We start from the raw sequence: 22,247 nt of genomic DNA, 5'->3' as shown, positions 1-22,247 counted from the left end.
TGCTACCAAATACTAATTGAGTGTATGTAAACTTCTGGCCCACTGGGAATGTGATGAAAGAAATAAAAGCTGAAATAAATCATTCTCTCCACTATTTTTCTGACATTTACATTCTTAAAAGAAAGTGGTGATCTTAACTGACCTAAGACAGAGAAATGTTACTAGGATTAAATGTCAGGAATTTTGAAAAACTGAGTTTAAATGTATTTGGCTAAGGTGTATGTAAACTTCCGACTTCAACTGTACATATGATATGAGTAATGTAAGATATGTAAACATTGTCCCTCTGCTGTAATTTAAATCCCAGAATTCACTGTTTTCTCTGTATTGATTGATTATTGAGGTCTATTGTCCTTTAACGTATAACGTATTTTCCAAACAGGAAATCGACAGAGACAATGGATAGGGTTATGTGGTGCTGTTCATCAAGTTAATAGACCTGAGAATAAAAGTCTGTTGTTCTTTTGTCCTCCAGATATCGACGCGCGGCCGTGGGACTTCCAGGCGGAGGAGTGCGCCCTGAGGGAGAGTATCGAGAAGTTCAACAGCCGTCGCTATGACAAGAACCAGAACGGAGAGTTCGCCCCGGTGGACAACTGCCTGCAAAGCGTTCTGGGCCAGCGTGTTGAGCTGCCGGAGGACTTCCACTACAGCTATGAAATGTGGCTGGAGAGAGAGGTGTTTTCACAGCCTATCCAATGGGAGGGTCTACTACAACAGGCCCAATGAGGGAGGAGGACACACATACCAGGGACACAAGCCTACGACTACTGTGATCTTCATGTAAATATGTGGCAGAAATAGAACATCTGTTTGTAATCACCTGTATCCATGCAGAAATTGTACAGTAATGATATATCGACAGTAATAACGATGTCATGGCAACTTGGCAGGAGCAGGCTCTTACAGTACAAGCTATGTAGAACACTCACTATTCTGTCAGTCACAACAACCAATATGTCCAAACCACCAGTTCATTTTTTTCCTCACTCAATTTGGTTCGCTTCTGTGCTTGGTGGAATAATTAATTGTATATCCATGGCATGTCCTTTTTTTTATGAAGATGTACATTTTAAGTACCGACACTGTTTTTAGATTATGTTGTAATGTTTTACATGTGTATTTATTCATGGTCACAGCCATTATGTTTTAGTTTGTAAATTTCATAGCTGCAGATGATATCGTGGTTGATTTATATATTTCTAGAAAAAGGCATTTTTTGGAAAGATAGTACTGTGTATTAACAGGCTAACAATTGATTGATTGTTTTCAATTAAAATAGTAAAACATATACAAAAATAGCTTCTTAGCCAAGAGCAATTTCTCAAGCAAGAATTTTGCTAGGACTGTCTGGGATTGGTCTGCGTGAAGAGGGGGAAACTAGCTGTTATTGGCAGACAGGTTTTGAATTCTTTTATCAGTCTATTAACTCATTTACCCCGCCTGCTGATGTCACTAGGCAGATCAAAACTCCATCCAAAAGAAACAGGAAGAAACAGCTCTTACATTTAAAGGGCATTATCATCATTTTCACAGTATTATTCCAACCTCAAAGTGTAGAAATGTATATAAAACACAGGATAATCACATTCTTGACTGCACTGAGCTTTATGGGAGAATTTAATATTTCCCCTTTCTAGGTTAATAGTATTTTAATGTATGTAATCACAAACAGATATTCCTATAAGTCATTGATCATCTACTAAATCCAGCCGCGGGACGTTTTTTTTCTTGAGCGGATGGTCAGGGGGCCGAAACAACATCATTACAAATAATTTGTATACATAAAATTGACTGCAAAAACCCCAAACAGATATAGTATTTGATAAAGATAATAACTTCCAAACTTGCTTACATCTGTATGTGACCCCGTCTCTCTATTATGCGCGGGAATACTTGGGAGCAGATTTCCTAAATTAAAATCACATGGAGCTGATTTCCTGGTGTTTTAAGTTTTTTAAATATTTTTTTTTATGTCCAACAATGAGAAAAAAATAAGAACTTGGGGGGCCAAATAAAATCACCCGCAGGCCAAATTCGACCCATGGCCCGCCAGTTGGGGAACCCGGCTGTAAGTAATATGTGGCAGTTAATTTATGTTTATAAAGGTCTGTGAAGCCTTTGGCCAGATGGAGAGAAAAGAAAGGATAAGGACACAGGAAAACCTTTTTGAGGCCGATCTGAAGGGTTTGACCAGGGATTGGGAGGCTTGAGGGGGTTCATCGGCCCAACGTGGGAAGGCTGTCTCTGGGTAAGTCGAGGGCAGTGTCCCTGACTCCCTCTGGGAACCCGAAGAGTCCTGTGTGCTTCACTCTCTGTCCTCCCAAAGGTGTCATGGCTGTCTTGGTTCAGCCCTCAGTCCACCTCCCCGCAGCAGCTAACCTTGAATAACAGCACAACACCTGAAGGGCTACACGTGTCCTTGTGAGGCTGATCTCCCTCGCTGAATACACAGTAGTTGTCACACAACGGTGCTGATTTTTATGAGATCTGTTGTCTAGTCAATTTTTTTTCATTGTAAAGCAGAACTACCTTGGGCTGTCAAGGCCATGACGTATTCTCTGAGTGTTCTGTACATTTCTCTTAAGGTTATGGAACATTCTCTGATGACACAAGCACATAAGACATGATCATGGTCACTTTTTCATATTATCTAGTGTAGTCTTTAGTGTTTCTCTCCGGGGAATTTGTGTAGGCGCCTGAGATGTACTTTGTTGTATTATCTTTGTATTGAACGATGACTGTGTAACTGTATTGTGCTTCTTTGTGGAAACTAAGTGTGCATGGCTGCAGTTTTATATTTCTGTTTGAATATGTCATATTTAAAACTGTATTCTGAAATTTTATACAATATTTCAAAATGTGACTTTTGTTGAAATTTCGTTTATAGAACACAAATTCAAAATGTACTCTCACTCACGATTTGGTATATGTAGGGTTTTGATAAATGCACCTACATTGTCTGAGTCAGCACCATGTCTGCTTCTGGAGTATGTCTCAAAAGACATGTCAAGTTTGTCCCACACAGGTGAAGAGAAAGTCATTTGACTTTCTGAGTTTTCTTGAACGCAAAAGCTTTCAAAAATAACTGCTTATCTTGAGGTTCTCAGGTTCAGAATGTACAATAATTGTAAAGATCAACAACTATGGCTTCCTCCTCACTACCTATACAGTGTGTAAGTATGACTGCAACTGGTGGAATAGCAATAACATGATAATCACAATCTAAGCATTGAAAAGTAGTCTACACTTTGATTGGCACATGCAGTAACCTAACACAATGTCGATCATTTCTTTACACTTGTTGTTGCAGTTACTCCTGACTTTGTTTCAGAAACTCTAACCTTGTGCCAAAGTAATGAGTGCCAGTTTTGATTATAAATGAATGCCTTACTCAGAGCACCTCTCATTCGAAACAATGCAATATCTCTTTTTCTACCTACAATCACTGGAAATCCTCTACAGTACATGTATGAGTTCTGGCAGTTGGAGGATGTGTTCCTAGATGTGTTTTGCAGTGTTTGGATGTTGCTATTTGTGTGTTTTTGTCATAATTATAGGACAGGGTAGTAATAATAATATTGATTTTGTTCAGGGGTATGTGCAATGACTGTCCTGTACAGTAGCATTATTCTGTTGAAAGACATCAGAGTTGAAACTTGTAAGATAATTATGTCCTTCATATACTGTATTTTCTAAATAAAGAGATCACTGGTTTTAATTTAGTATACATTTTTCTATGGATAATGTTTAGGAAGTCTACACTCTTGACTCCAGCCCTTTTTACAACCTATTCAGGATAGTGTTGTCTGACTTATGTGCATTCCACATAGTTTCCCTGGAGATCAGGTAGTGTGAGAATACGTGATGATTTCTTGCCTGAAAGGGTTGTTTTTTTCATCCCAAAGTTAAAGGTAAGCAAAATAGGTCTATTTATCGATTGTGAATAAGGAATGGTGTTTTTGTAATATAATATTCATGATGCCAGGAGATAATCAGCAGATTACCATGGTGATGTAAACAGACATTCTTTGTGGGAGACAAAGGACATGTGAGACCGCAACAAACGCCATGCCCAGCAGCAGAGACGGGGGACAACCTTGTTAAAGCTGCTGCCTATTCAAACACCAAGAACAAGCCTAGTCTCTACGACAACAGGATACAAACACATGGGAAGTCGTCTCTCTGCCAGACGTTTACACTTAAAGGTTGGTAAGCATAACTATTTTTACTACAATTCTAGGTTATTTCAATACTAGTGTGATTTCATTTGACATAAAAATTGTTTTCACTTGTTCACAAGGACCTAATAGAAAAATGCCACTTGGTAAGGTTTGGGATGTGGGCAAAAGTAAAAGTAACCTATTCGTGTGATGTCCCTGATGTTTCCAGGTTTCTTTGGTGACACATTTGCAGAGAATGCATGATGATCTCACAAATCAAATAGGAGAGGAATGTCCACACAATGGTACAGTAAATTGGATGTAGTTTTTGAAGCATTGATGCAGTTGTTGCATACATTGATCACTGGTCTAGGGTGCAGTGTAGAGCTAGTAGCCTACATTACTAAACATACTGCTTAACATTCACTTTTCCATGTTATCTATAGTGATTATCAAATGGTTTGTCCACAGCCTACACAATCAACAAAATCCAGAAAGTCAAGGTCACATAGTGGCAAGCCTGTCAAAAAGGCTGAGAGGAGGAGGAGGTCATCCAAGAAGAGATCAGTCAGTGCCAAAGCCACCAAGTCAGAAGTGGACATTCTCAGTCCAGCAGCCATGCAGAATGTTTACTACATTTCCCACAATGCAGTTGACTGTCTGGCGTTCCGAGGCTTTGGATGGCCTGAGTCAACTAAAAAGAAAACAGCAGGAATGAAGGGCAAGAAAACAAAAAACAAAAAGTGATTCTACCACAAACCTTGCCAAGACCAAAGCAAACATTGTCAGTTTAGTACAGCTCTATTCAATCCGCATGGTGGAAATCCAGCTTTCCAGCATGATATAAATGTTAAGGCAATGTTCCCGATCAGTGGAGGCTGCTGAAGGGAGGACGGCTCATAATAATGGCCGGAATGGACTGGCTTCACGTTTGATTTCATTCCATTAACTCCATTCCAACCCTAAGCAACTCCACTATTCCCGATTTATCAGACTGCATTCATGCTAAACGCTGCTTATGTTGGCTAAATCGGAAATGACCTTTACATTTCTATGGCAGAATCCGTAACAGATTTAATAGAGCCCTAATTATAATGTATATTTTAGTTTATCTAGTCTGTTGAAATAAAAAATAGAACTCTGGTTACCTCTGGTGGATTAGTTGTTATTTACAGAGAACAGTGGAAAGAAAACATGGAAATATGTTGACCTCTGCTGGCCTACTGGCATACCATACCCAGATGCTCTCAGGAAAAATTGTTGTGACTCGTGTAAAGAATGCTTCTCTGGATAACGGATGTTAAGAATAAACATGGCGAGTTAGAGTAACTGCCCTACAAAACAATCTATTTCACTGGATGGTGATGAAGTATCGGAGATCGGTCCCTTGCTGGACAACACTATCTTATGTGATGCAACACCTTTCTCTTTTCAATTTATGACACGGTCCCAAATTCAGCAACTGTATTCACATCTGAATGAGGCCTACGATGTTAGAGAATAGCATTTAGATTAGAATTGCAAACAGTGCAATTTACATGAGCTACTCATTCTCAGTACCATAACACCCACAGAAATACAATCCATAGAGCAGGCCTCCCAATTCAATGTATATGATAACATCCCTCAAAAGCAGTAACCGCACTCTGTTTAGTTGTCAAAAATGACAAGCGTGTATTGTAAAAATGCCATGTATAGACTTGATATGAATGCTAATGCCTGCCCTGCCCAGCTGCTTGCAAGGATAAGGCCAAGGTCTCTGAAGTGTAGATGTTCCCACAGCAGTCATCTTTCCATATCCAGTCGTAAATAGCACCATCATAACACTATCTTGAAAAGTAGCTAATTACTTTAAGAATACAAACAACAAGAAGAACACTGCCCAGTCCAGGCACTGTGAAAACCCTGCTTTGGAGAATACATTTTTACAATTTATTCCTCTGCCAGGTAACCTTAGTACACATACTGCTTTTGATAGAAAATATTAAATGAGATGAACATTTGGTATATATCCTTTACAGTGTGTATGTTGTTGCTCCAAGAGTCCCCATCTCTTCAATCTGCCTGTTTCTTTCTATCCATGTTGTTGAGCAATCTCTTCTTTACTCCGCTGGAGGTTTCTTCTTTGCCTCCACATCCTTTTTGAAGGCTTCTATCTTTTTGGAAATGTTGGGGACCTTAAACAGAAGTGGAGTAATCAGAGAAGAGTGCCAAAAAGAAAGAGTTCAATGACATAGGCCTATTGTGTTTAGGCAAATACACATTGACACTGACTGACATCTATAGTGGGTTGTTTCCTAGCGGACTTAACTCCACCGTGAAGGAAATTGGAGCAGAGACCAGGCTATTTGGAATCTCTGACTACATCGATTCGCCCAATGTCAATACTTCAAAAAATGTGAATTATGAAATGCCTACCTTGTACTTATGCTTGTCCTGGTTGTATGCTTTTATTTAGCTGAATACCAGACTTTCTCAATCAAATATAATCCACTACAACCACCGACTGTTTGCTCATTGTTGTTGTTCTAAGATAGCAACTCAGCGCAGATGCCGCCGATTGAATCTCAACAAGAAAAGACGTTCATTGGAAAAGTATGGATTTCAGCAAACAAAAGAAAGGCACGCAACTAGAGGGCAAACATTGGTACAGGGTAGGCGTTTCATAATATATATTTTTAAGTATTGACCTCGTCGATGTAGTTAGACTCCAAAGCCTTACTCTGCTCGGTTGGTAGTGGAGTTTAGTCCGAGGCGATAGTTGTTCCTCTTAGTACCTCGTAGTTTTGAGCGAGGTACATCCCAACAACGTTTCCCAAGGTAAACCCAGCCTGCAAGATCAGAAATAAAAAGTGTTAATCAAGACGGAACACATGTTTTTACTAGCTAGGTCAGCAGCACTGACAATGCATGGTTATCTAGCTGGCATACAACATAATTATCCCATCATCAATAAACACATCAAAGAGACGCAGAAGGTTTTCATTTCGATATCAACTCACCAAAAACTGTAGCATGGTCGTGTCTACAACGAAGGAGACGAAGTTTTATGTATTTCAGCAATCCTGCTTCAAAGCTCGGTCGAAACAGCTAGCGAAGTCATCGACAGTGTATAACGCGCATGTCATGTCGCCTTCAAAAAGCATTTTCATTGGCCACGACTCCTGTCGCAAGGTTTCTGTCGTCTACGCGGATGCTGTGTGATCAAAACCGCTGCTTCTTCTTCGGTGGGGTTGATCGGCCGTTGGCATCCAAAGTTAAGGTGCATTACCTCCACCTACTGTACTGGAGTGTGGGCCAGAAACAGGGAGAAACTAAATCCTTCCTGCCAGCTCCGTTGCTCTTAAACAATATTTAAGGCTATATCTTATGACGTACTTAATATAAGTTTTAAACTAATTTCCTGTATCCCCTTCTCCCCCATACTAGATCTCAGCCTCTCTCTCTCTCTTTCTTTCTCTCTGATACTGCCCACACTGTAGCAATCTATGCTCCATGGTCTCTGTTTCCTGGCAATAATCCCACTTTCCTGTTGGATGCTTTCAAATCAAATTATATTGGTCACATACACATATTTAGCAAATGTTATTGTGGGTGTAGCGAAATGCTTTCCTATCACATTTAAGGACTTATTCAACTGACTGTGTTCCACCCTTCATTTTGTAAAAATAGTCTCCCTTCCTGCTGTCCTCCCCTCCCCTACTTTCCTCTGTACTTGAAATAAATGCCTGCCCTTAGTATCTATTCCACTACTCCTGCCATCTCTGCACCATCACTGTCCATATCAGGCTTTTTACCTCTGCCGTGCTCATTGAAACTACAACATCAAACATGCCCACTACTAAGTGCTTGTTTAGCCAGTACATCAACTGCCTCGTAAATCTTATCTGTATACACATTTGTCTAATCCTGCCATGGGTTTGTAGTACCTCATAAAGCAGGTATTGTCTGCTACGTGAGCTAAAGGACTGGAGACTCATCAACACTGTACATTAATCAGAACAAATAACTACTCCTGTACCCACTTCAAGGCCAACAGTATGGCCATCCGCTCCGCCGTATGTACAGCCAGATGGTCACAACACACACAGATGTAGATAGAGTGAAAGCCTAATGATTCTGAGTTGGGACTTGCCTTATATAGCCCAACCTTGTTACATTTTCTTAATCCACCACAACTGTCACAATGTGTCAAACCAACCCATAGTCTTCTGTGTTCTCGCACTAAGAACTGTTTGTCCTTAGAATAGAGGATAAGAAGAGACTTGTTCGGAACAGAGATACCTCATCTCGAACATGCAAGTTTCAGACTTACAGGGGGTGGGGTTAAGAACACGAGATGTGCACAGCCATGGTGGATTTAGATACAGAGTTAGGTGACAAAAGCATTTTATACAACCAGAGTAACAGGATTGTACATACCTATCATTTAAAGTAACACTAATACTAATCCCCCGCCCTCAGCTTTTCATCCTTTGTTTGTACATTTCCACTTTTCTCAAGTTCAGATAAACGTGCATGAAACAATGTGTGCACTGCAGAAGGTAGCTAGCTAGTTTGTGGCTCCAGAGACATCTAGACAGGCTCTTCAGGGCCGTCAGTAGTTGTCAAAGTCTTAAACCCCGCCAATTTCTCTTCTTAAAATTTGACTTTAAACCTAACCTTAACCACACTGCTAACAGTATGCCTAACCTTGTAGGTTCACATTTAGTAAACTAGCTATGCTTTTGAGGCTTGTGTTGCAGATCTGCATAAAATATGGAGTCTGTCGTTGTGGGTCTGTTGCGTTTAATCTATTGTGTTTTTATGCTAGGCCTCCATACATTTTATGCTAGTCACACCTGCATACAAAACTGTATGCACAGGATGCTGATTTCAACAGTCAGTGTCTCAAGCATTGTACCATGAGTCTCTGACTGCTGAAATCCCCATGACTTGTCCTTTTTATCACAATCATTGCAAGGTCAAAAATCACTCCAATATTGTATTTAAAAACTCGCCTATTTGTGAGCAGGTTATTACCTTGTATAAGGAAGATGATTTGGCTCTAGACAACCTACAAATACTGATCAACACCAACAAAAGCTGTATACTTGACCTTGTTATCATATGTTCTTCAACTCAATCAACATTAGCATGAATTGCCTCCTGCATCACATGCTGAATTATTTAAACAAACAATGTTTCCCTTGTCATTGTGACAAGCAAACCCTCTTTCGAAAGTACACACACGTATACATGCTGATTCATTCAGCTACTCCTTCACTCCCCATTTTCTGTCCCCATTCGCTGCTTTAGATGTAGGGTTGCGGGAGGCAGGCGTAACCATACAAACACAGTCGCTCTCCCTCTACATAAACCCCATAACCCTCCTCACTTCTGTGTTTCAGCTCTTTGTGCTGCACTGAGAATACTGATTCCTTATTCCTTCCACTCTGAATACAGGGATCCTCTCCTCTCACAACCCAGGATCCTAGGATTGATACTACAGCAGATCTTTAAAGATGACACCCACACCAACTGTAACTCTCAACACCGGGGCCAGCATGCCGATCATAGGCTTGGGGACATGGAGGGTAAGATAAAGCACAATTTTGTTTCTTCTAGTCACCTTGCATGGATGGCATTGATCATTGTTGAACTGAACTCATGGAATCAACAATAGGCAGTTAACTGTTTCTTTCCTTTGGCAGCTACCGGTGTGTTTATGTTCAAATAAATGACAGTCTTCTCATTTGCCATATATCCTGAGAGTTTTAATGAACTATGATGACGACCAAGATTAAGCATCTTATTTTTGCACTGTTTTACTGTCACACATAGGTAACTAAATTATGGCCTAACTCTGTGATATTAATGATGATGACTATATTATACAGTGTAATCATACATCGATCATGATTAGTATTTCTACAGTATTTTGTAACCTTTCTGACAGAGGATCAAATCAAGTGTGAAGTAACCACAATAGAACACAATATCTAGGCCCTAATCTGTAATTCCTCTGAATCCCTGTGCAGGCAGATGCGGGCAAGGTAGCAGAGGCAGTGAAAGCAGCCATCTCATAGACGGAGCCTACTATTACCAGAACGAGAATGAGGTGGGGGATGGCATTCACACCATGATTGGCCAAGGGGTGGTGAAGAGAAAGGAGCTTTTCATCGTCAGTAAGGTGAGGACGATTATCGACTTGGTAACTATGTCAAAAAGTGGAAAACGTGTCAAGAAACACAAGACTCGTTAGTCATGTTTGTAGATTTGTTCATATGATTTCCCACAAGACGCCAGGCAGACAAAGAGCTCCATACGGGCTGAAGGCATGTCATGTGCATGCTCTGTATGGTGACCAATGTCATGCTAGTACTGTCATTTGTTCTGGGTGTGCTCTTACTCAACTGCCACACGTCACACTTCAATTTGTCCGTAGGATAATATTGTCATTTAAAATGTATTTCAACATGCACTGCAGCAGTCTAATATAACTGTTTCTCCCAAATAGCTGTGGTGTACTCTCCATCAGAAGTCTATGGTGAAGGGAGCCTGTCAGAAGACTCTGAGTGACCTCAGACTAGACTACCTGGACCTCTACCTAATACACGCCCCGATGTGCTTTCAGGTACTGTGTGTGTCTGTGTCAATAAAATGACTCTATCAGCTTTGAAACTGTCCCTGGTTAAGAGCGAGAGGACCATTGTCCCTGTAACTGATCTGTTTGTCAATGCAGCCTGGAGAGAATCTATTTCCTTTAGGTGAAGACGGACAAGTAATCGCAGGTGACAGCAACTTCCTGGACACTTGGGAGGTAAGGAAAACATAAATTGTATACTGTATTTCAAAACAAACATCCCCCGACACCAGCGAACAAGATTATACCACAAGATATTTGACAATTTACTGAGCTAGATCTTGACCTCTTGAATAGGCTATGGAGGAGCTGGTGGATGCTGGACTGGTCAAGGCTATCGGTGTCTCCAACTTTAACAAAGACCAGATTGAATCCATCCTGAACAAGCCAGGCCTCAAGTATAAACCTGCCAACATCCAGGTACTGTAGTCTGTGGTGATCAAGACAGACAAAACAAGTCAATACAGTTTGTATCAAGGCATTATTACCCCCATCTCTGTATTCCCAACACCTCATCTTTGTATTTGTCCAGATTGAATGCCACCCATGTCTGACTCAGGAGAAGTTGATCAACTACTGTCACTCTAAGGGCATCTCTGTGACAGCCTACAGCCCCCTGGGTTCCCCAGACAGACCATGGTGAGATAGATCACACTTTTACAGTCACTTTGGATCAAATAGAAGGTTCTAGAATTAAATACACTCAACCTGTACACTGAAATGATCGAAAACATGCATTGTGTTTAATTGGTTATTGACAACGTTTCAATGAGTGTCGGACCATATTCTTTCCCTAGATTTTTTTTCTTCCAGGCCCCACCCACCACAAACAATGACGTGTGTTTGACTTCACGTCAACATAAAAGAAATGACATTTTGAACAGGGCGAAACCTGGTGAGCCGTCCCTGCTTGAGGACCCAAAGATAAAGGCCATCGCTGATAAGCACAATAAGACCACAGCACAAGTATGAGAGAAACAACACTTTCCCCTAATTCTGCCTTTAGTGACATACTGTAGCAAGATTTGATCCTGTATTTTAAGCCTTATCCAGAAATATTGAATTACACCAAAAATGAAAGAAATCTGAGGATGGTGCTGGACCATCTGACGTAAAAAGAAAAGAGGACACTTTGATAAAAAGGTTCAAATCCAGGCATGTTACATGACTGCACCAAACACAGGGTCCTAGCTATAGGGAATACAAAGGGCAGAACAAAGTGTTCTCAACCATGCTTACTCCTGTGAAGTTCTGAATTTTCAACAAAAGTCCATTCAAGTTGAGGTTAATGTGGCTGATATACCACTCTTCAAAGAACCTTACAGTACAATTATATATGGTGATAGATTTATAAACAATGATTAGCCTATGTATGAAATTGGATATTGGTCCCTTGTGTACAATTTAAAGAAAAACACCTAGGGATTAGAATGGGGACATTCAATTGTGAAGGTTTTGGATGCTGTTTTCCAAGACAAGTCTCTTCTACAACACTCTTCTCAACACTCACATGGTAACAGTTACATTCTTTGGCTGGGTAAAAGGAGTCTTGGTCTAGGGTCAGTCAAGGGACCAATCCCTGTTCTTATCTCCACAGGTCCTTATCCGCTTTCAAATCCAGAGGAATGTGATCGTCATTCCCAAGTCGGCAACGCCCTCCCGGATCAAGGAAAATTTCCAGGTATTTTTTTACAATTACCATTGTGACTGGAAGCGATTCAATAAAATATATATATTTTTTACTTCAAATAAAATATGTTTCACTTCCACACGAGCCACACAGGTCCCGTGTGGCTCAGTTGGTAGAGCATGGTGTTTGCAACGCCAGGGTTGTGGGTTCGATTCCCACGGGGGACCTGTACGGGGAAAAAAATGTATGAAATGTACGCATTCACTACTGTAAGTCGGTCTGGATAAGAGCGTGTGCTAAATGACTAAAATGTAAAATGTAAGTTGAACTTTGGCAGTGTCTTTTCTATTCAAATATAACTGCCTAGATAGAGATGTGGAAACCACTGTCAGTGCATTTTAAGGGAGTGCTTACACAGAATCCTGAAGGAGTTGGTCCCCCAGAGGTTAAATCCCTGCCTCCCAACCTGGAGGTTCTAGGTTCAAATCTCCTCTCGTCTGTTTCAATGTCAAATATACGAAGAGCAGTATTCTAACTGTGGAAGAGCTGTTGGCTCTGGTAAGAATCTTACCTCTGATGTACAGAGTTGTAGGTTCGATCCAAGGCTCAGCTCCTGAATGTAGTTACGTTTACTCTGGGATAGTTGGAAGGCTGTCAGAACTCATGGTGGTAAATACTTGGTGTCCCCTCCTGGAAAAAGTGGGCACTTTGTTTAAATATAGGCACATCTTCATTTAAAACTAAGTGCCCACTTTTTCCAGGAGTGGTTTAGCCCGTCCGCTTGTCACGCTCTTCCAGCCAATGCCAGTCATCCCCGGACATCAAATGTGTGGCAGCCACTCCCTGAAGTTGTCTTGACTCACTGACCAGCAGAGTCCTCAGTAGCCAACTATGCTCAAGAGCCAGCACAATAGTTCAAACTTACAACCTTGTGCTTTGGGGGAAAGTTCCTTACACCAGAGCCACAGACCCCTTCACACGTGTTACCCTTCTCTTGGTATACAGTGTACAAAACATTAGGAACACCTCCCTTATTGAGTTGCACCCCCCCTCAGAACAGCCTCAATTCGTCGGAGCATGAACTCCACAAGGTGTTCGAAAGCGTTCCACAGGGACGCTAGCCCATGTTGACTCCAATGCTTCCCACAGTCGTGTCAAGATGGCTGGATGTATTTTGGGTGGTGGACCATTCTTGATACACACGGGAAACTGTTGAGTTTGAAAAACCCAACAGTGTTGCAGTTCTTGACATACTCAAACCAGTGCGTCTGGCCCCTGTTACTATACCCCGTTCAAAGGCACTTAAATATTGTCTTGCCCATTCACCCTTTGAATGGGCAAGACAAAGTGACATCAATAAGGGATGACCTGGTCAGTCTGTCATGGAAAGAGCAGGTGTTTGTAATGTTTTGTACACTCAGTGTATATGATATTGAGAGTCGTACACAAACATGCGAGAGTAGTTTTGAACCTACATGCAAGGCAGGGATTTAACTAGGGAGCCACTAGGACCTTTACCTTTTATTTTTGTATATTTCACATTGAGAGTTGCACGCAAAAAGAGATTGTGGGATTTTTAACCCACAAGCTCTTGGTTTCAAGGCAGGAATGTAACTCCCGAGCCACTGTTTCCTTCACACTCCTAAATTGTTATTTTGTGGACTATAAACAGGTGTCTGACTTCAAGTTAAGTCCCGCAGACGTGAAAGTCATCCTGGGTTTCAACAGGAACTGGAGAGGATTCACTATGGAATGGTGAGTCCACAGAGTTCCAGAGTGTCTAGATGCTGTCTTCAACCCCACTATCCTCTTTACCTGTTCTTCCCTGACGTACCCTCCTCCTCACTGCAGGGGCAACAAGCACAAAGACTTCCCTCTGCATGCAGAGTACTGAAACCTCAGAGTGGAACTGGAGCTAAAGACAGAGAAAGGACACTGACCTGACACCCACATTCCTATACTGTAGTGCCGGTCTTCCGGTCTGTGAAAAACACTGGGGACATACAGCGAGAAGTCCAGTAGTTGTATATAGATTCAACCACTACTTTGACATTATTCATGACAGAAAAGTTCAGGAGGCGAACAGAACGGCAACAGAAAATGTCAGTGTAATGTAATAAGTGGCAAATAGTGCCTTTACTTGTTCAAAGTTTAAACATGTTGCATAGTTGTAAGTTTACTTACATGTTGGAAAGTGCCTTTCAAATCATGGTGTCCCTGTGCGTCTCATTCTAATATGAAATTATATGAATCAGTCCGTAGACAGCTCTTTAGAGATATATCTCAAACAATATGTTAACATTGACAACTTACACAGTAAAATGTGACTCATTCCAGAATGCCTTGATGTTCTGCACTTAGATGTTACTTATTTCTACATATTTGAAACAAGATTCTAATCCTGAAATATAAATTGCTAACTGACTACCTTGATCTATGAATATTTCCTCATCTGCATATATAATAAGAACACAGTACTAAGTTAATGAGTAGAAGTGCTTTATCATCCTGTAAGGCAAGGAGTGTGGATGACTCATTTTAGGCCAAAGGGTTCCTATGACAAGGCATTGGAGGGAAGGAGAGTTCAACAACATAGCTTCATGAACATAGGTCAATGTACTATTAGGATAAGCTATGTCGATACAATTTATATATGCCAATGTTCCACTCTTTGGCCATTTTGATCTCTGAAACAAAAATTAAACATCTCACAGTTGATATGTAATACTGTACATCACACACACAATGTCCATGTACCACTGTGGTATTTCTATAACTTACTTCAGTAAGACCAGGTATGACATACCCACCTCCTATGGTTCAACTATGAATCCCTATGGTTAACATCAATTCTTTAAAGTCATAAGATTATATATGGCCTGTAAATGTGGATGCTAATTGATGAAAATGCTTGTGAGTGACCAAAGAGAAACAAACAAACTGGGTCATGTGAGAAGCCACAAACACCATATTGTGCGTTAGCAAATCCAAGGCGCCAGATTTCCTACAGTATCAAACCAGAAACCAAAAGCTTTTTTATACTTCACCAATATCGATCCTATGTCAAATTATGTTTCCATGATTGTTGAAAAATAATGACCATTGTGCATTAGGCTATGAAAGAAGGCAATAATAAAGTCAGAGTGTATATGTCATGAGAAATACAATACTGCAACACACAGATACTAAATCATAGTATGTATGGGTATTTGCTAGCACAAGAGTGTATTCGCTAGAAACTAGCTCAAGGATGGCTATTTCTGCACATTGTCTTAAAGGGAGAAATAAGAATGAATCTGAATGAGAACAGAGAGAGGGCAGACATCTCAAGCGAATCACAGCACCAGAGATGTAACTTTGTGAATCCACTGTTTCCTTAAAATTCAGCATTGAAGGGGTAGTCCTTGTGCTTCATGCTCCTGGGTGACAAAGAAAAACAAAACACCATTCAGAGAGACAGTACAGTTGTTCACATGTTCAGAAATCAAATAAACATGAAATATATTTGCATTCAAAGAAAAGTAACAGCATAATCAACTGTAGCGTATAGCAGGTCAGCCACCAGAGGGAGACTCGTCGAGGCCTGGTGACAGATGGAGTATACATCACGAGGCGATGGCTCCATCTGCTGGACGTGTCAGGTCTCGACGGGTTTTCCGGCCAGGACTAATAGGGGCTGATTGGGAGTTGGTAAGTAATCAAGGGCTGATTGCTCACCATCTGTGCAAGGCTCATAAAGCTGCCAGAAGGGCAACACACAGGGAGAGTGGGGGAAGAAAGGACTCCCGTATAGTTGGGGATGGTTACAGAGGTAACAGGAGTGAGTGCAGTTTTGATCCTGACAGGCTACAGCAAAACCCGGAGCCCAGAAGACGGTATCCCGGAGAGGGTCTAATGGGGGAGACCTATCCTTTTCTTTTTTGATTTATTATTTAAATAAACACCCTTGAAACCGAACAGGCGGTTCAGGAACGAACGCTGGAGGAACAGCGACTACAAAACGTCCGCCTCGTTGAGGAAATCAGGAAGCTGCAAGGAGGAGCGTCTCCTGAATCACATCCCAACCAGTTTTTAAATCAAGCTAACGGAAGACGATGACATCGAAACACACATCTGTACGTTTGAACGGACAGTGGAGATGCATCAGAACACTCAGGCCCTGCTGAGTGGGAGCCGGGCCGAGCCAGCGACCCATGCGAGGAGTCGGAAGGACAGCCCCACTGCAGTGGACCCCAAACCGAAAGTCGACAGGGCCAAAGGACAGCAAACCCCTGGAGAGACTGCTGGGGTAGGGCCGACCCGCCACCGACGACCCCAGGTAGATGGAGACCAAATGAGGTGTTTTGAGTGTGGCGCCCGGGGACACATTACCTGGAATTGCCCGGCTCGAGAGGAGTCTATGCCATCAGCAAGCCCCGGAGGCGAGGTGGGTCACGCAGTGAAGTACGTCACCTCCTGTTGGGCACACCATGAATCAACTGCACCCATGGTCCCGGTGAAGGTTGACGTACACGACATGGAAGCTCTATTGGACTCTGGAAGTATAGTTACCCTCGTAACCACGAGCCTGCTGAACCAGGAGACTGATCGTGGTAGGGAGATGTCCATTTCCTGTGTTCATGGGGACACAAAGCGGTATCCAACCGTATGGGCCAACATCGTGAAGCCACAAGGGAGTTGCCAGATGATGGTGGGTGCAGTACCAGAGTTGCCGGTACCTCTCCTAGTGGGATGAGATTGTCCGCGGCTCTGTGGGGGCACGAGCTGCGGAAGAAGGTACGAGCCGGACGAAGACGAGAGCGAGGACGACCCATAGCCTGTGCGGCCCGGAAGCAAACGGTTGACCAACCTGTTTCTACGGGTCGGAGGCGGTGCCAGAATTAAATGATATAGTGGATTACAAATAAAAAATATTTTAATTACAAATAAAAAATATTTTAATTAAGACCCATTGTGTATTACGGTCAAATAATCCCAATAAAGTTTTGCTGTTTATTCAGGAAGCCTGGGAAGTTGTTCAGTATGGTGACAATAGAAAGCACAAGAGGGTCTGTCCACTTTACTTTACTCATCGCACTCTAGCGACTCGAGGCGGGCCGAGCGCCTGCAAGCTGACTTTGGTCATCAGTTTAACAGTATTTCCTCCAACACATTGGTGCGTCTGGCTTCTGGGTTAAGCGGGTAGGTGTTAAGAAGCGAGGTTTGGTGGGTCATGTTTCGAGGATGCATAACTTGACCTTCGCCTCCTGAACTCGTTGGGGAGTTGCAGCGAGGAGACATGAATGAAATTGGGGAGAAAAAGGGGTAAAGTACAAAAATAACTAAATACAAATACTACCATAGAGGCACAGAGTAAGTTAGACAAAAAGAACTGGAGAAGCTTACTCAAGAACGATCAAGTGTAATATTAACTGAGTATACTAAACATTATGAACACCTTCCTAATATTGAGTTGCACCTCAGAACAGCCTCAATTCGTCGGGGATTGACTGTGTCTAAAGCGTTCCACAGGGATGCTGGCCCATGTTGACTCGAATGTTTCCCACAGCTGTGTCAAGTTGCCTGAGTGTCCTTTGAATGGTGGACCATTCTTGATAGACACGGGAAACGGTTGAGCGTGAAAAACCCAGCAGCATTGCAGTTCTTGACATAAGCAGGCGTGCCTGGCACCTACTACCATACCCCATTCAAAAGGCACTTAAATATTTTGTCTTGTCCATTCACCCTCTGAATGGCAGACATACACAATCCATGTCTCAAGGCTTAAAAATCCTTCATTATCCTGTCTCCTCCCCTTCATCTGCACTGATTGAAGTGGATTTAACAAGTGACATCAATAAGGGATGATAGCTTTCACCTGGTCAGAGCAGGTGTTCCTAATGTTTTGTACCCTCAGTGTATTACAAAAATAAAGAACACTGGATGGAAAAATACAGCAAATTATTTTAGAATTTAACATAAAAAACATGACCTGGTGCACACACAGAAAAAAGTAGTTTGTTGGAAGTGCTGACTAACGGTGAAAAAAACGATTAACTATCAAAATAAAGAGTCGCAGACTCCATATATAAACTCCCAGTAATTTATTGGGTATTTACCAATGTTTCGGCATCACGGCGCCTTCTTCAGGGTAATGTCATGAATACTTGAACCAGGTTATGTAGACAAACAGTGCAATTAGAGCAACCAATGACAATAGTGAGGGGTGTGTCATAATGATTAAGTTAATTAGAATGAATTAGTGAAACTGTTAAAAAAAACAATAGTTTGTCATTTTAAATATATTAGGCTATTCTTATCATATAGAAACATAGGTGTACGCTAATAAGCTGTAGAAAGAATATATGAATATATAATACTTGTTCATAAAATAAATAGTTGTTTATAAGAAATGCCTGAGATCAAAGTCAATATTCAGACCACTAGGGGTCAATGTTTTTAGATACGATATTCAGTAAGCCTCCCTTGGTAGTAGTAGGATCTCAATGTTACCTCCTCTCATTGGTAGAGCAACATTCTCAACGCCTGTGTATTTGAGGGAGGAGATGGATGGTTAGCTTCAACAAAGTGAGCTGCTACTGGATAGTCAATGTTCTTACACCTGATTGAGCTGTGGTGTTCAGCTATGCGTTGTTTTAATTGTCTTTTTCGTTTGTCCTACGTAGACTTTTCCACATGATCAGGTGATGAGATAGATTACTCCATTGGTCTTGTATGAGATGTTACCCCTAACAGGTATTTTCTGACCTGTATGTGGGTGTCTGAAGAAGGATGTTTTTATAGTGCTAATGCACTGTGCGCATGAGCCACATTTGTAGCTCCCATTTGGGATAGGTGTCAACAGTGTCTGAGTGAGCTCAGGGGTCATGTCAGATCTCACCAAGCTACCTCCAATATTACGACCAGGCTTACAGACCACCAGTGGTGGTTCCTTGAAGAGGTGTGCGATTATTTTGTCTGATTGCAGAATATGCCAGTGCTTTTTCAGGATTGCTTTCATTTTCTCTGAACCCTTGGTGTACGTAGTGCAAAAGACAGTTAAGTTGTTTTTCTTCTTTGGTTGAGTTTTTAGTAATTCCTCTCTTGGTTGAGATATTTTCATCATTGCAGTATCAAGAGTTTTGTCCTCTCATTTTGAATTTGTGTATTTTTTTTAGCATTGCTGTCAAATCTGTCTGGTGGCCACAGATTTGTTTAACCCTGCATAACTGGCTATATGGTAGACCATTCTTGAGGGGAAGGGGATGCATACTATCCACTCATAGCAAAGTATTGCGGTCTGTGGGCTTTGTGTATAAGTATGTGTGTAATGCATCATTCTCTTTGATGATCCATAAGTCCAGGTAGTTTATTTCTCTCTCATCGGTGTGCATGGTGAATTTGAGGTATTCAGAGCTCTCGTTTAGTAGAGTTTGGAATTAATTTAGTTCCGGCTGACTTCCTTACCAGAGAACAAAGACATCATCTATGTATGTCTTCCATAGGAGTATTTTAGAAAATAGGGTGTGTGTGTCTGTTTTGTACATGAGCGCTTCCTGAAATTGTCCCACATACAGGTTTGCATAGTTGAGGGGAAAAGGGGAGCCCATGGCTACACCCCGAATTTGAAGGGAAAAGTCTGACTCAAAGACAAAGTAGTTATTGGATAATACCAGTTCAGTAAGTTGTAAGATGGAATCATTGGATGTAGCAATGGTAGAGTCTCTCTGCTGAAGGAAGTGTTGTAGCGCCTGCAAGCCTCCAGTGTGTGGGATGTTAGTGTACAAGCTCTCCACATCAAAAGTGGCCAGCAGGGTGCCCTCTGGTATCCTTCCTAAGCCCTCTATCAATGAGATCATGTGACTAGTGTCTGACATAAGATGGGAGATTCTCAACCATTGGTTTAATGTGGTAATCCACAAATTTAGAAAATGTTGGATGTCACAGAGTCGATTGCCGCTACAATGGGTCTACCTGGAGGAGGAGACACTTGTTTGTGTAATTTAGCGACTGTATGGAAAGTTGGTATCTTGGGAAATTTCACACAACTTCTATTTTGGTGATTTGTCCTGATTCCAAACAGCTTTCCACTGTGGATGAGATATTATGGTGGAATTATAGGGTAGGGACATAATGCAGTTTGCGATAGTCACCTTTAGATAGTTGACGGCAACATTCATTCACATAGTCATTTGTTTTGCATACAAATTCCTCTTTTGTAAAATTAGCATAAAAAAATGTGACAAACGGACTTGTTGGAAAGTTGGCATCCTATGATGGTGCAACTTTGAAAGTCACTGAGCTCTTCAGTAAGGCCATTCTACTGCCAATGTTTGTCTATTGAGATTGCATGGATATGTGCTCGATTTTATACACCTGTCAGCAACGGATGTGGCTGAAATAGCCGATTCCACTAATTTGAAGGGGTGTCCACATACACTATATATACCGAAGTATGTTCCTCTAACTCTGCCTTCTAGTGAGTTTATACGACTGTTATATCCTACCATTCTGATAGATAGGAGACTATCAGAAAACGTGGTTGTAATATTAATAATTTGATTGTTATTCCATTGGTTACCTGGAAGCAGATGCCCCAGGAGCAGAGTGGCCCACACTAAGTCATTATGGCGCTTTTAAATGTTAGCGCAATCACTAGTAAAACCTTTCTTGGGAATGACCTCATTACAGAGCGCAATGTTGATCGCATGTTTCTCACTGAAACATGGCTGTCTTCAGACTGTAGCGCCTCTCTTGTCGAAGCCTCCCCCCGGACTACAGCTTTTCATACTCTATAAAACAAAGGGAAAAGGGTGGGCATTTTACTAATGCACTCAGCTGTAAGGACATTTCATTTATCATGCTATACTGTTTAAATGTCAGCCCCCAGTGCTGGCTATACAGGGTTATAGCCAGCACTGGTGGCCACCAAAAAGCACTGCCCCACTTTCTTTACTGATTTCTCTGAACTTTTGTCTATTGTCCTTGAGGACTATGATAAAATCATTGTTTTGGGCGATTTTTAATATTCATGTTGACAAAGAGACTCACAACAAGGCCATTGAATTGATTCATCTTTTAGCTCTATGGACTTTATCCAATATGTTACTGGGTCCATCCATAACTGCGGCCATACTCTGGACCTGGTTATTACCAAGTGGCTTTCTATTGACAAATCCTCTATGGTTGATTGTTGCTTTATCTGATTACCACTGTGTGCTTTTTACTACAGCAAAATGTAATACTGAATGCATTATTAAGAAACAGTATCTTACCTCTGAACTTGCTACAGATTTTATTGAGTGTATTGTTGAAGTCAGGCTAAACTTTGAACATTGTTATATTAAATACATGATAGATCAGAAGCATAGAATATAAGGAGTGAAAGAGACTGGGTTTATGTCAGAAGTTAATGGTTTTCTGTGGAAAGACAGATGGCTTTGGAATGTGTTGAGGGGGAGATCTTGGAAACTATCAAGGATACTCTGGGAGGAGAGGAGACACAGTCTTGTATCAATAACCATGACAGCCTTAAGTTGGGGAGGAGTGAGCAATTTGGGTTAGAGGTCAGGTTAGATGAAGTGAGGAAGAACAGATACCACTAAGGTTCTATCTAGCAACAGAGATGCATTGGATGTTCAGTTGTGGAGGAGGAGACTCAGCCTATGAGAAAGGGTTAAATATCAGTGCTTGTGTGAAATGTATTTTTTGATCTGAATTACAGCTGTAACGACCCTTTGGGAAGAATTAAACTTGGTTAAGCTTCTCTAGTGTCTGCAAGTTATTTACTCTGAAAAATTAGAACCTAACATTATGAACAATACACCATCACCTATTCTGCCTTCCTCTT

General features: G+C 41.4%; 3 protein-coding genes, 1 long non-coding RNA gene and 1 pseudogene across 8 annotated transcripts in view; 3 read left to right on the top strand and 2 right to left on the bottom strand.

Annotated features, from left to right (window-relative positions):
* LOC106576058 (striatin-interacting protein 1 homolog) overlaps positions 1 to 3,721 on the top strand; it is a 37,777-nt gene extending 34,056 nt beyond the window's left edge. For all 3 annotated transcript variants that reach the window (XM_014152906.3, XM_014152905.1, XM_014152904.3), the window contains one exon: positions 476 to 3,721. In XM_014152906.3, the coding sequence (XP_014008381.1) occupies positions 476 to 729 (254 nt within the window). In that variant the 3' untranslated portion in view covers positions 730 to 3,721. The remainder of the gene's footprint in view (positions 1 to 475) is intronic.
* Positions 3,722 to 4,012: 291 nt separating this feature from the next.
* On the top strand, positions 4,013 to 5,106 carry smkr1 (small lysine rich protein 1). Of its 2 annotated transcripts, none has more exons than XM_014152901.3 (3): positions 4,013 to 4,212; positions 4,393 to 4,468; positions 4,635 to 5,106. In XM_014152901.3, exons 2-3 carry the CDS (start codon positions 4,466 to 4,468, stop codon positions 4,908 to 4,910), a joined length of 279 nt encoding a protein of 92 aa, XP_014008376.1. In that variant the 5' UTR covers positions 4,013 to 4,212; positions 4,393 to 4,465; the 3' UTR covers positions 4,911 to 5,106. The 2 variants fall into 2 exon arrangements, with proteins under 2 accessions (XP_014008376.1, XP_014008375.1); XM_014152900.3 differs by having other exon boundaries at positions 4,020 to 4,208.
* Positions 5,107 to 5,312: 206 nt separating this feature from the next.
* LOC106576057 (short transmembrane mitochondrial protein 1) lies at positions 5,313 to 7,342 on the bottom strand. The gene is made up of 3 exons (XM_014152902.3): positions 7,166 to 7,342; positions 6,941 to 6,994; positions 5,313 to 6,340 (listed from the first exon to the last, which is right to left on the bottom strand). Exons 1-3 carry the CDS (start codon positions 7,178 to 7,180, stop codon positions 6,266 to 6,268), a joined length of 144 nt encoding a protein of 47 aa, XP_014008377.1. The 5' UTR covers positions 7,181 to 7,342; the 3' UTR covers positions 5,313 to 6,265.
* A 2,161-nt stretch (positions 7,343 to 9,503) lies between these two features.
* On the top strand, positions 9,504 to 14,843 carry LOC106576054 (aldo-keto reductase family 1 member B1-like; annotated as a pseudogene). Its single transcript, XR_014381165.1, has 10 exons — positions 9,504 to 9,739; positions 10,184 to 10,335; positions 10,663 to 10,779; positions 10,888 to 10,965; positions 11,086 to 11,208; positions 11,321 to 11,427; positions 11,673 to 11,754; positions 12,386 to 12,469; positions 14,091 to 14,173; positions 14,270 to 14,843. The product of XR_014381165.1 is annotated as an aldo-keto reductase family 1 member B1-like (transcript).
* A 57-nt stretch (positions 14,844 to 14,900) lies between these two features.
* LOC123728222 (uncharacterized) lies at positions 14,901 to 17,333 on the bottom strand. The gene is made up of 2 exons (XR_006760110.2): positions 16,530 to 17,333; positions 14,901 to 15,837 (listed from the first exon to the last, which is right to left on the bottom strand). It is a non-coding gene; the product is annotated as an uncharacterized LOC123728222 (long non-coding RNA).
* Positions 17,334 to 22,247: the final 4,914 nt, after the last annotated feature.

This window comes from Salmo salar, chromosome 17 (assembly GCF_965601325.2).
Source record: "Salmo salar chromosome 17, fSalSal1, whole genome shotgun sequence".
In the NCBI taxonomy this organism is placed as follows: Eukaryota; Metazoa; Chordata; class Actinopteri; order Salmoniformes; family Salmonidae; genus Salmo; species Salmo salar.
The sequence above is the reverse complement of the archived record's forward strand: the minus strand, read 5'-3'. Positions and strand labels throughout refer to the sequence as shown.

Coding starts and splice junctions, on each gene's coding strand:
- LOC106576057 (XM_014152902.3), bottom strand. Junction 6,341..6,940: donor ACCTCGCTCAAAACTACGAG/GTACTAAGAGGA, acceptor CTTCTGTTTAAG/GTCCCCAACATTTCCAAAAA.